Below are 12,028 nucleotides of genomic sequence, written 5' to 3' on the forward strand. Positions count from 1 at the left end.
GAACTTCTTCTTCTTGCTCCGAACTTGAACAAGAGGAACACTCCTCCTCTTCTTCCTTGGATGTTGAGTAGCCCTCAACTCCCAATTCGCTCCCTCCATGATGTGAGCTACTTGGCTCACTAGGCTCCTCTTCATGGCTTGAAGTGGAGCTCTCCTCATGGTACTTGGCCAAGTTATTCCACAACTCCTTGGCATTGTTGTATTTACCTATCTTACACAAAACATTAGTAGGTAATGAAAATTCAATTGTTTTAGTTACCTCATTGTTGATCGTGGATTGGTGGACTTGTTCCTTCGTCCACTTGTTCTTCTCTAGAGGCTCTCCTTCTTTATCCATTGGAGGAGTAAACCCTTCTTGTACACAAAACCAGCTCCACATATTAGTCCTAAGAAAATACATCATCCTTACCTTCCAATATGCGAAGTTGTCGTTGTAGAAGGGTGGAATGGTGATGTCTTCTCCGAATTGATCCATCTCTAGCTTGTGCTCCCACGGGTGTGAATCCGTCGAAGAGCAACCTCGCTCTGATACCACTTGTTAGGATCCTTCGTACGGAGGCTAGAGAGGGGGGTGTGAATAGCCGACCCCAAATCGTCGTTTCTTTCTACAAAACGTGTTAGCGCAGCGGAAAATACAAAGAAACGAAAGAGAAGAAAACCAAACCTTAACACAAGGATGTAACGAGGTTCGGAGATTAGGGCTCCTACTCCTCGGCGTGTCCGTAAGGTGGACGAGTCCAGTCAATCCGTCGGTGGATGAAGCCCCCGGAGAACCGGCTAATACAATATACTCCTTGTGGGTGGAGAAACCTCGCCACAAACGTTTGCAACAACAAACAAAGAGTACAAGAACAGTAAGAAAAGCAATACAATATGAATACAATAGCACTCTACCAATTGCTTGCTTTCTTGTCGACTGGAGGTGAAGCAACAACTTCACAACCCAGCCGAAGGAAGAAGCTCACGCGAAGCTTGAGGCGAGCTCAATCAAAGCTCGGTTGAAGCGAAGCTTGAAAGAAGAAGTTCTAGAAGAAAGAAGAAATAACGCGACCCCTTTATACCGCGAAGAAGATGAAGAAACTAGCGGTTGCTACGCAACGGTTAGACGTGACCGATCGGTGATCGATGCAAGCTACTACGATCGGTCGTGGGGACCGATCAGGGCTGTCGATCGGTCCCCGGACCGATCGAAGGCTTCCTGAGAGTTGCCCAACTCTCGTGGAATCGATCGATCCGGACCGATCCATTTATCTCGATCGGTCCCGGGACCGATCAGGCTCCATCCTGATCGGTCCCGGACCGATCAAGAAGCCCAACCTTTTGTTTGTTATCGATTGGTCACGGGCCGATCGGATACAACATATCGATCGGTCTGCAGACCGATCCAGAGCTTGGTTTTTGCCTAAACCAAGTCTCAAGTCTCCCAAACCAACATCCGGTCAACCTTGACCTGTTGGTACATCATGCTTAGCATCCGGTCACTCCCTTGACCTGCTAAGACTCCTCACCAAGTGTCCGGTCAATCCCTTTGACCCACTTGGACTTTTCTCTTCGTGTCAAGTATCCGGTCACTCCCTTGACCTACTTGACCTTCTCAACACCAGATGTCCGATCATCCTTGATCCATCTGGATTTTCCCTTGCCCGGCTTCACTCACCAGGACTTTCACCTAGCTTCACTCACTAGGGTTTTCACACTGCCTAACATCTCAGTTAGGACTTTCTCACTGCCTGGCTTCACTCACCAGGACTTTCACCTAGCTTCACTCATTAGGGTTTTCACACTGCCTAACATCCCAGTTAGGACTTTCTCACTGCCTGGCTTCACTCACCAGGACTTTCCAACTGCCTAACATCCCAGTTAGGACTTTCCCACTGCCTGGCTTCACTCACCAGGACTTTCCACACTGCCTAACATCCCAGTTAGGACTTTCCCTGTGCCAAGTCTCCATACTTGGACTTTCCGCGTGCCAAGCTACCTGCTTGGACTTTTCCCCGTGCCAAGTCTCCGTACTTGGACTTTCCCAGTGCCAAGTCTCCATACTTGGACTTTTCGCGAATCAGGTCAACCAGGTCAACCTTGACCTAAGGTTGCACCTACAATCTCCCAAACACCTATTCTTGTCAAACATCAAGAATACAACTCTCTTCTCGTCTAACATCGACATGCAACTCAACTAGGTCAACCTTGACCTAAGGTTGCACCGACAATCTTCCCAAGTCAAACATCAAAATACAACTCGAGTCAAGTCACCTCGAGTCGGGTCAACCAGGTCAACCTTGACCTAAGGTTGCACCAACAGTCAACACCTAGTAACCTACATAATCAACAGGGTTTAGAACATCATTTTTAATATTCGTGTGTGAAATCAATAGTAGTCCGTTGCACATCTATACTATCTTTTTACATTTTACATGCAAGCACCTTGAACTTATCTTTATTTTCATGGTACTAAAATATCCTACCAATATTATATCTTTTATTTTATATTTTTAAATTTCTAAGAAACTTATGGTCTCACTAAGCTTACAAGATCATTAAATTATTCTATCACCAACCTTTGATGATATTTCTCTTCAACATTTAAAGATGGGCCAGCTAATTGATCTTGAATATGAGTCTCTTGGATTGTGCTAGTGATGTGATTAGATTATATATACTTTTATGCATGTTTTGACGTACATTTACATACTTTACGCATGTTTTATCTATATATTTTTATACCCATTGTCTTACTTTCAGTATAATTACTCTTCTTTGTTTGGAGATTTGCTATTTGTGCATTTTTCTGTTAACAGGAGTCAAATTCGAAGAGAAAATGACATTCGTAGTCGATCTGGACAACAAACGAAGGCAAATGACACTGACCATGTGATCCTACATGATCGTGTCGAAGGAGCAAGGAGAAGGATGACCTTGGTCGTGTGAAGCCACACGGTCGTGTGACTTCACCAGAGAAGGAGCAAAGCACATGTGAACCCACACGACCGTGTCACCCCACTAGCAACAACCAGAGCATGGTCATGTGGATCTATATGGTCATGCAATATTTCTAGAGAGCAAGAAGACCTCGGCTGTGTGACCCACATGGCCGTGTGGCTAAGCAGAAGAGAAGAAGAGAACAGCCGTGTGAATCCACACGGCCGTGTAGCCCATCCAGAGCCAAAGCTGAACATGACCATGTGAACCCACACGACCATGTTACCCTGGTCGAGACCAAGAAGAAGGAGGTCGTGTGGAAGCCACACAATCGTGCCACGGGTCATGCGGTGCCCGTGCCCTGCTCTATAAAAGTGGGTTTTCTTCCCCTTTATTGGGGAGGAAGGCTTTCCCTTTGGGGAGACCCATCTTGGTGCCAATCCTCGCCTTCTCCGACCTTCATCCGACGTTCCGAGGCCATCACCATCTCAGCATCAACTCCGGAAGCTCAAGATTGGATCCCAAGATCACTCAACGTCATTGGATAAGCATTTCTCTTCTCTTCTCTTCTCTTCAATTAGGGATTTTAATGCTTGTGATCTTTATTTCTTTGGATCTCTATCTTAGTACCATGGAGTAGATCCTTTGTTCTACTAGCAAACGACTAGTAGCAAACGACTAGCATCCGAAACATGGTCACTAACAATCTAAGCAGATTTTCTATAATTTCATGCATTTAGATAACTAAATAAGCAAAGAGTAACATAATAAGAAACACCAAGTTCTTAAATGTTCTAGTTCTTCCAAGGTCTTTATTCCAGGTTCTATCCACACACATCTTCATCATTGCATTGACCTCCAGCCTCCGCTAGTCCATCTTCCCTTTACCTTTATCTACAGTATAAGGAAAATAGTATCTGTAAGCTTGAGAGCTTAGTAAGAAACCATATACCTCACTAAAACATGCATACGATACAATTTATGTTTTTAAAACATGCTATTTGAAACATATGAATACTGAACATGTAAGAGCATAGCATGACATACAAACAAACTAGTCATGGCAATAAGTGCTAACATAAACTATCATATTGTATCAATAGAACACTGAACTGATACAAAAACTGAACTGAGTTAATTCTAGACTAATGCTAAAGCTGTACTGAATTCACATAACTATTTATGAAGTTTTGAAAACTATTTTCATAAATAGATTAAAATAATAATCATGAAGCTGTTTGGGCCCGGCAACTGTACGTGCTATGCGCGCATCCCTAACTAGACCCGGGTTTGCAAGTCCCGAATTGAGTAGGGTTACTAGGTTAGCTGAACCTAAGGACGACTATGGGAGCCCAACCCAATGGATATTTAATCCAGTACAGTGCCATTGCTAAAATAAAATACTGATTATAGCTGAGTTCTTCTTATATTGCTATTTCTAGGTTATCGAACCTAGAGCTAGGTTATCTGAACCTAGAGGCGACTATGGGAGCCCACCCATTGGACCGTAGTCCCATATAAGCTGTACTAAAGCTCAACATACTGAATGAATGCTTCTATTGCATTTAGCTAAGTTAGTAAAATGCTTAAGTTACATTTTAACCGTGCTAATAACTTAATCGAACACTTGGTATGCGCTAATTCGCATCCTTTGTGCCGAAAATCTACATACTACTAACTGAAGCATAAAATTCATACGAAAGCTACTTATACTGCAGGTGAGGGGTTTCTTACCTCCTGTGCTAGTTTTCTTACGAATCTAGTCGCTAATTATCCGGTGGAGACGATCTTCTCGACGTTCTCCTTGCGTCTACACGTTCTCCTTGCGAAGAGGAACGTCCTCGTACTGGAATTGTCACCGGAAGGTGTTCTTGTCACTCTTGGGACGGAACCCTAGCCTTCTTGAGGTTGGCGCCGAGAGGTGAGGGAGAAAGAGAGAGGGCGGCGTGGCTAGGGTGAGGGAAAGGTTTTCTTGTTTAAGAAAATCACAATTCCTCACTTAAATTCCCTATTTGTATTAAGTGGGTAATTCGGCCCAACTCAAATATAAGTATAATTGTTCCCCTTTCCTTTCAGCACGGCCCTGCTGGGTTCACTTGGTTACTAGAGTCCGCTATAAGTCGTAGGACCCAATAGATCTCGGGTTCAATTCCCGCGTAGGCTATTTTCGTTTTCTATTTATTTTTGCTACTTTCGCTACTCTAAAAATTCTGTAAAAATATCCTAAAATTCCAGAAAAATACTAGGATACTTCTAATAATTATTTTGTGAATTTTCGGGCGTTACAATCCCCCATACCTTATAAAAAGTTCATCCTCGAACTTAGAATAACTCTGGGTACTTCTGTCTGATACTGGCTTCTGTCTCCCAAGTTTCCTCTTCTGCTGTGTGACTTTGCCAAATGACTTGTACTAATGGTACCTCCTTGTTTCGTAATTTCTTAACTGCTCGGTCTATTATCTGAATAGGTCGACTATTATAGCTGAGGTCTTCGCGGACTGGTACCGACTGGGGTTCAATCACCTGGGTGACATCTGGGATATGCTTCTTCAGCATAGAGACATGAAATATATTATGGATGGCTGGCATCTCCTGTGGTAGCTCTAGCTCATATGCTACCTTGCCAACTCTTCTAGTGATAAGGTACGGTCCCACATATCTGGGACTTAGCTTGCCCTTCTTCCCAAAACGCATTACTCCCTTCATGGGAGCTACTCTGAGGAATACTGTATCCCCAACTGAGAATTCTAGGGGTCTGCGCCGTGTATCAGCATAGCTTTTCTGGCGGCTCTGAGCTATCTCTATCCTCTGGCGGATCTGCTGTATAGCTGTTGTGGTGTCTGCTACTAGATCTGTCTGAAGTTCTAGTTCTTTCTGTTCACCACTCTCATATCAGCAGATTGGAGATCTACACCTCCGCCCGTAGAGAGCCTCGTAAGGTGCCATGCCGATAGTGGCCTGATAGCTGTTGTTGTATGCAAATTCTGCTAAACTCAGATAACTAGTGTGTTGTTAATCTAACCTTGTTACCGAGTGTGTAGGGTTAACTAACTTGACGGGTCAAGATAACTTGACACCAAGCAAGATGTCAAGTCGGGATGTGTGACTCCTGATTGACGAAATCCATATGTGAAATTCTGACAGGAAGTTGGGATGTTTGATTCCTAACGGGAGGAAGTCTGCATGTGCGATTTCAGCAGGAAAACATAATGGGTCAGATTGGACGTCGAGCAGTTAACTCGACACTTGGTAAATGAAGATAAGTCATTGGAGGAGAGTGACTAAGTAAAGACGGGTCACGGTCGAAAGGATAGTAGACGTCGTTCCAATTTAAGTTTATTTCTGAAACCTAAATTGAGACCCTAATTAGATCCTGATCTAGAAGACAGGGTCTAAATTATAAATTAATCATATTATTATTGTGCTATTCTTGTTTTACAAATTAAATATTTTTATATTTGACTAACACATTTTATAGGGCAAAGGAAGCATAAAAGACTTCGGATGATCAGTACCCGAGGTACCTTCTAGGCGACGAAAGGCACCTTGAATATTGTTCATCGAAGGAGCCTTCGAAAGCTTGGAAGACGCTTTCCAACAGATAAAATCAACTTTGTTGACGATAAGAAGCAACTCTTTGCCGAATAAGATTTTGCTTATAAAAAGTGCCTTCAATGCACCTTCCACGCCTTATAAAAGATCATCTCAACCAAGACTTTCAGATCATCAACAAGCTTCAATGCGTCCGATTAGGATTTTGACTGCTTCAACTTCCTACTGCTACCTTGCTATAACTTTGTTACACCCAACTAAGTAGTCGTCCAACACCGAGTTCGAGCCAGCCGTCTACAAAGAGTATTAGGTAATGAAGTTTAAAATTCTGTACTTAGTTATTGTAAATGAAAAAGTATAATAAAAGAAAAAAATAATGTGTTACACTTGTTTTTATTTTTTTATACTCGATCTCCTCTTCTGACGATTCCGAAAGAAGTTATCAGTGGATTACTTATCGATAGGTCCTAGCACACGTCCAACAATTCAAACTAATAATGTTTGAGAACTTAGGTTCCGACAGATTAATATAGTTAGAAATATGAGTATTTACTCCAATAAATCTTGAGATCAATTCTTAACCTCTTTTATGTAAAAGACCACTATACTAGGACAAAATATCTCATATTAGTTACCTACTTATATCTTATGATGAAATTAATAATACTGAACCACTTGAAATAAATGATATCACTTTTTGCTCAAATATTTAAGAACTTAGTTTGGAATTCAATTCATTTATATAATAAAACATGACTAACCTCATTTTACAATTTGGAAAACATATTCTTTTTATTATTTATGTGGACTTCTAGACTAGATGGATAACCTAAGCACTCTTATATATGAGTTTTATCGCTTAGAAGAAGGTATCCATATCTGATATGCAAGTACCTACTAGATATGTTCAAAGAGGTTTAGTGTGAACTTGTAGGCCCTCCTATGAATTATATGGCAATTAGTATTAAGACAAAGGAAGTCACTAACTAGATAGCATTGTTTTTTTTATGTCCCCATGAGATGCGATAAAACACTTAAGATAATAAATAAAAGGATCAAAATTAAAATCCTAGTAGGAATAAAATCCTACTATGATAACCAAATTGCAATGCATTTAGTCTCGAACTTGCATTTTCTAAAGAGGATAATCCATATAGAGATAAATTATTATTTCATTAAAAAGAAAATACAATCTAAAAAGCTCTTTTGTTAGTTCTAATGACAACAAATCTACAACTAATCATTAAGAGAGGTAGGATTGAATATATTTGTACTAAGTTAAACTTTACAACATATCCAAATTAGCAAAGAGAATACTATCAGATAGTTGGGTTCATTAATAAATACAAAAGAAGCAAAAGTTTATTTGTAATTTTGCATATGCTTAATAATACGGTAAAAGGGAGCTACCAAGAGAAAATTAGTAAATACAACAAAAACTCATTCCTTCAAGCTGTGCAATCACTTCAAGGAAAGAAGATGACGGCCAGGTTACACACCACCAGTCAAAAGCATAAATCATTATGAAAATGTTTATCGGGCATTAATAGAGAAAAGAAAAAAAAATGGTAAAGGTGGGTAAGAAGGCATTTGATAAACAAACACTAGTTTCTGGACCATTTTCTCAGCATTAAAATATATCATAACTGATAATTCTTCTCTCCAGCAAACAGACAATGAATACCATCTGCCATCCAGATTAAGTACACTGAAGGTGAGATTGTAAAGCATACTGAATGCATGTAGTAGTAGAAACACTACGTCTTTTTGCTAAATAATGTTATCTACACTTCATCGAGATGTTGGACCTACAATGTAAATTATACATTGATAGCAAATCAACCGAATTCTTTTCTATATAAATACCATACGAGTAATTACAACAAAAAATTCAGATGTATAATATATCGAAGTATTTGAACTTCAAAATGAACTAAGCTTGTAAATGGCCCACTCCTGTTTCTTATAGAGCTTGTAACTTCACCAGATTCATGAATTATTGTGTGAGGCTGAAGCATTAGGAAAATAACTTATCCAACACCCACAAAAATGGAGTTGAAGATTCTTCAGTATAATTGCATATTCTGAAGTTGATAGAACTAGATAGATATTCTTTAGTTGGGGATGATGACAAGGGAAAGATATATAATATATTCCAACCATATATCTTTTAACATATCCATCAAGCATAATTTGGGCCATGATTGCCACATGAAGAGGCGCATCTAAGTATTAACTGAATCAAGTTAGCAATGTTGAGATCTATTAGCATAGTCTTTGGCAAGCTAATGTATTTGTTGGCCCAAAAGGGGAAAATGGATGATGGAGAATAGCTAAACAAGAAGAATGAACAAGCTGGCAAACTAAGACAATGCTATATCAGATGATTTCACACTTAACCGTTGTAGCATTTACTGCAAATTATGAATTTTCTTCAACTTGCATGTTAAGTATCTAATAGCCAGAAAAGTCACCAACTTACAAGTGTCAAGATTGATCATTAAATCCACTAAACATAATCTTTTCATCCATCACTCTACTTAGCCATTATCTAACTGATTTACTAAAAAAAGTTCACATACATCACTTACTAATATGACACTGATGTGCGTAGATTATATACTCTTTTATGCATGTTTTTACGCACATTTACATACTTTGAGCATGCTTGATCTATGCATTTTTATACTTCCAGCTTTCCTTTTAGCATATTTACTCTTTTGGTTCGGAGATCTGCTTTTTGTGCATTTTCTGTACACAGGAGTCGAAATTGGTGAAGATTAAGTGTCCTTGAGCAAGCTTGGAAGTAATTGAAGGGAGAAAGAGCATCGGGCCGTGTACCATACATGGCCGTGTGGTCCTAACAGACACTCACAAGATATTGGCATTTCAAAAGCATCTGGCCAAGTATTTAATCTTAGGATTTACTACTTCAGTCAACTACTTGAAGAACAGAAAAGTTACAGGTAACAAACTAATGAGTGTCGGAGGCAAAGATAAATGACATTTCTACTAAACAAAGAAGCATACTACTCTTTCTTAAAAGAAATTTTGTTTGGAAAAATAGTTGGAATGCAGTTAACTTTCATGCAATATATACATTCTGAGAGGCAAAGTTTCAAAATAAATTCAGGAAATTAGTATCAGAATCAAATAGAATATTTTGCATAAAAGTGTATACTACTAACAAAAAAACTTAGCCCCTCATCCATCACTTTTATTATGGAATTTGGCAAAGATGAAAGATCCGAGTTACATTTTATGACTTAGAAAATAAGACACTCAACACCTATTTGCATTGCAAAAACATCTGAAAGAGTGCTTAAGCTAAGGATTTACTACTTCAGTCAACAACTTAAAGAACAGAGCTACAAGCAACAAGCTGAAGAATGTAAGTGGTGCAGTAATTGACATTTCTACTAACTAAAGGAAGCACGCTAGTCTTTCTTAATAGAAATCGATTTCTGCAAAATAGTTGCGATGCAGTCGAATGAAAGTTAACCTGTATGCAATACATACACTCCAGACATGTTAGGAAATGAATTGGGGATAGTTATCATGTTGACAAGGTATTAATTTGGGGATCTCTCCTGGACCAGTCGATTCAAAGATACATCATTTCATTTGAATGAAAGCAGTATACTAGTCATCAAAATCAAATACCCACCAATATTTTGCAAGAGAAGTGTATAGTAACAACAAGAAACTTAAATATACTGCACTTCACCTACCTAATGCCAGCCACACTTGGATCTTGAACTCCCGAGTCAATACCACCAATATCTCGAGAGGAATTCCGTAAGCCAGCAGTTGTCTTCATCATCATCTTGAGTGTTGTGCTTCGGATTTTGGTCAGACCAATCGATGAAACCAATTTTGAGAACGTTAAAAATCGCAAGGTTTGACACAGGAGTAGACTCTGGGCTTCGCACAACGATCACTAATTTATAACATATCCCTCCATCTAGGGCTCAGTATGGGCAAGAACCCTGACGGCGATTGAGGGAACCAGAGCCCGGGGGAAGGTGGCGGCTGCAGCCCGGGTGACGGCCCGGCCCCCAAAATTCCTGGTTGCGGCAACGGCGAGAGGGCAAAGTTGGGAGTCAACGGCGTAGGGTAGCGGAACCCCGGCGAAAGCAGGGGGTAAGGAGATCTGGGCGAGAGCAGATCCAAAAACGCGGTCAGAGAAGGGAAAGCGGACGGCGGAGTAAGGGGCGGAAGCGAGGCCGAATTATGGAGCCCTTCGGGGGAAGGGGAAGGGAAGGGGAAGGGAGGGCGCGGGGAAGGGAGCAGCCCTGGGGAGGGAAGCAGCGGGCGGGGGTGGTGGGAGGTGTCGGAGCTGAGGAGGGAGCTTTCGAGGTAGCGCATGTAGGCGGAGACGGGGGACTCCGCCCAGCTGGGGCCGGCGGAGGGGGAGGGGCGGGGGAAAGCAGCTGGGTGATTGTGATGGATATTAGGGTTAGGATTGGCGAAAGAGGGAGGAGGGCGGGCCGCGAGTGGCGGGGGAGGAGGAGGTGGAGGGGGGCGAGCGACAGGAGCGAGCGGCGGAGGGCGGATCTTCTGGAGGCGGGTGCTGGAGGGGCGGGGCTGTGGGGCGGCGGGTACAGGGGTGGAGTCGCGGGAGGGCGTGCCGGTGAGTTGCTGCACGATGCTGCGGAAGTCGTTCTTGCTGATGTTGTAGACCTGCGGCTGCGGCTGTTGAGGCTGGTGGTGCGGATGCGGCTGCGGCTGCGGCGGCGGCGGCGTAGGATGAGGCCTGTGGTTATAGTAAGTGGGTTGGTGGAGAGGACTCTTGCGGATGTTCTTCCCCAGCTTGTTGACTCCCAGCTGCTGATGCTGGTTGCTGTGTCTGGAGTGATCCATCGCTGTCCTCCCAATCAGATCAAACTACTTGAATTAATCTGGGAAGAGAGAAAGATGCTGAAATTGATGATGATGGTGGTGGTGGATGAGGCATGAGAGAGGAAAAAAGGAAGGAAGGAAGAGATCTGGAGACGGAGAACAACAACGGAAAAGGAGGGGGAGGGGGAGGAAGAGAGGTGTGACTCGACGGATTTATGGGATGAGAAGAAAATTTGGTCTGGGTGGGGAGTACGTTGACTTGACGTGGGTATCAAATCTTCAGCGAAGGGAAATGAAGCGTGCTGGACTGTGGCGGGGACAGGTGTGTTTATTAATTATTTAATTTCCATATTACAATAAATAACTTACATGTATTATTTAATTGCATTTTCCATTTTATCTTATTTTATTTAAAAAAAAATAAAAGAAAAATCACGTTCCAGATTCCGTTACTCCATTTGGACTGGATCGGAAATGTTCTGTTTATTTATAAGCCATAAAAAATAGATTGCATGAGAGTAAAGATGTATTCTATTTATTTATTATAAAAATAATCTATGGACGACTTTAAATTAAATAAGAATTGAGATATGTTTTCCATAAAAATAATCTAAGAATACAAATAAATTTTTTCCCTTTACCAGAACTTTTCTCTCTTTGTCGGTAAAATCTTGCAACTTGACTGCCACAAAGCTTGCTACTTGGTTAAAATTGC

At 41.4% G+C, this 12,028-nt stretch overlaps 1 protein-coding gene across 7 annotated transcripts; it reads right to left on the bottom strand.

Moving 5' to 3' along the window:
• Positions 1-3,753: 3,753 nt before the first annotated feature.
• On the bottom strand, positions 3,754-11,582 carry LOC122051977 (protein HAIKU1-like). 7 transcript variants are annotated; one of them, XR_006131653.1, is made up of 2 exons: positions 10,203-11,582; positions 3,754-3,813 (listed from the first exon to the last, which is right to left on the bottom strand). XR_006131653.1 is itself a non-coding variant. In XM_042613345.1 (1 exon), the coding sequence occupies exon 1, from the start codon at positions 11,332-11,334 to the stop codon at positions 10,417-10,419; it is 918 nt and encodes a 305-aa protein (XP_042469279.1). In that variant the 5' UTR covers positions 11,335-11,582; the 3' UTR covers positions 9,963-10,416. The 7 variants fall into 7 exon arrangements, 1 of the variants encoding a protein (XP_042469279.1); XR_006131654.1 differs by lacking the exon at positions 3,754-3,813 and adding an exon at positions 6,748-6,765; XR_006131652.1 differs by lacking the exon at positions 3,754-3,813 and adding an exon at positions 7,832-8,158.
• Positions 11,583-12,028: the final 446 nt, after the last annotated feature.

The sequence above is a fragment of the Zingiber officinale genome, chromosome 3A (assembly GCF_018446385.1).
Source record: "Zingiber officinale cultivar Zhangliang chromosome 3A, Zo_v1.1, whole genome shotgun sequence".
In the NCBI taxonomy this organism is placed as follows: Eukaryota; Viridiplantae; Streptophyta; class Magnoliopsida; order Zingiberales; family Zingiberaceae; genus Zingiber; species Zingiber officinale.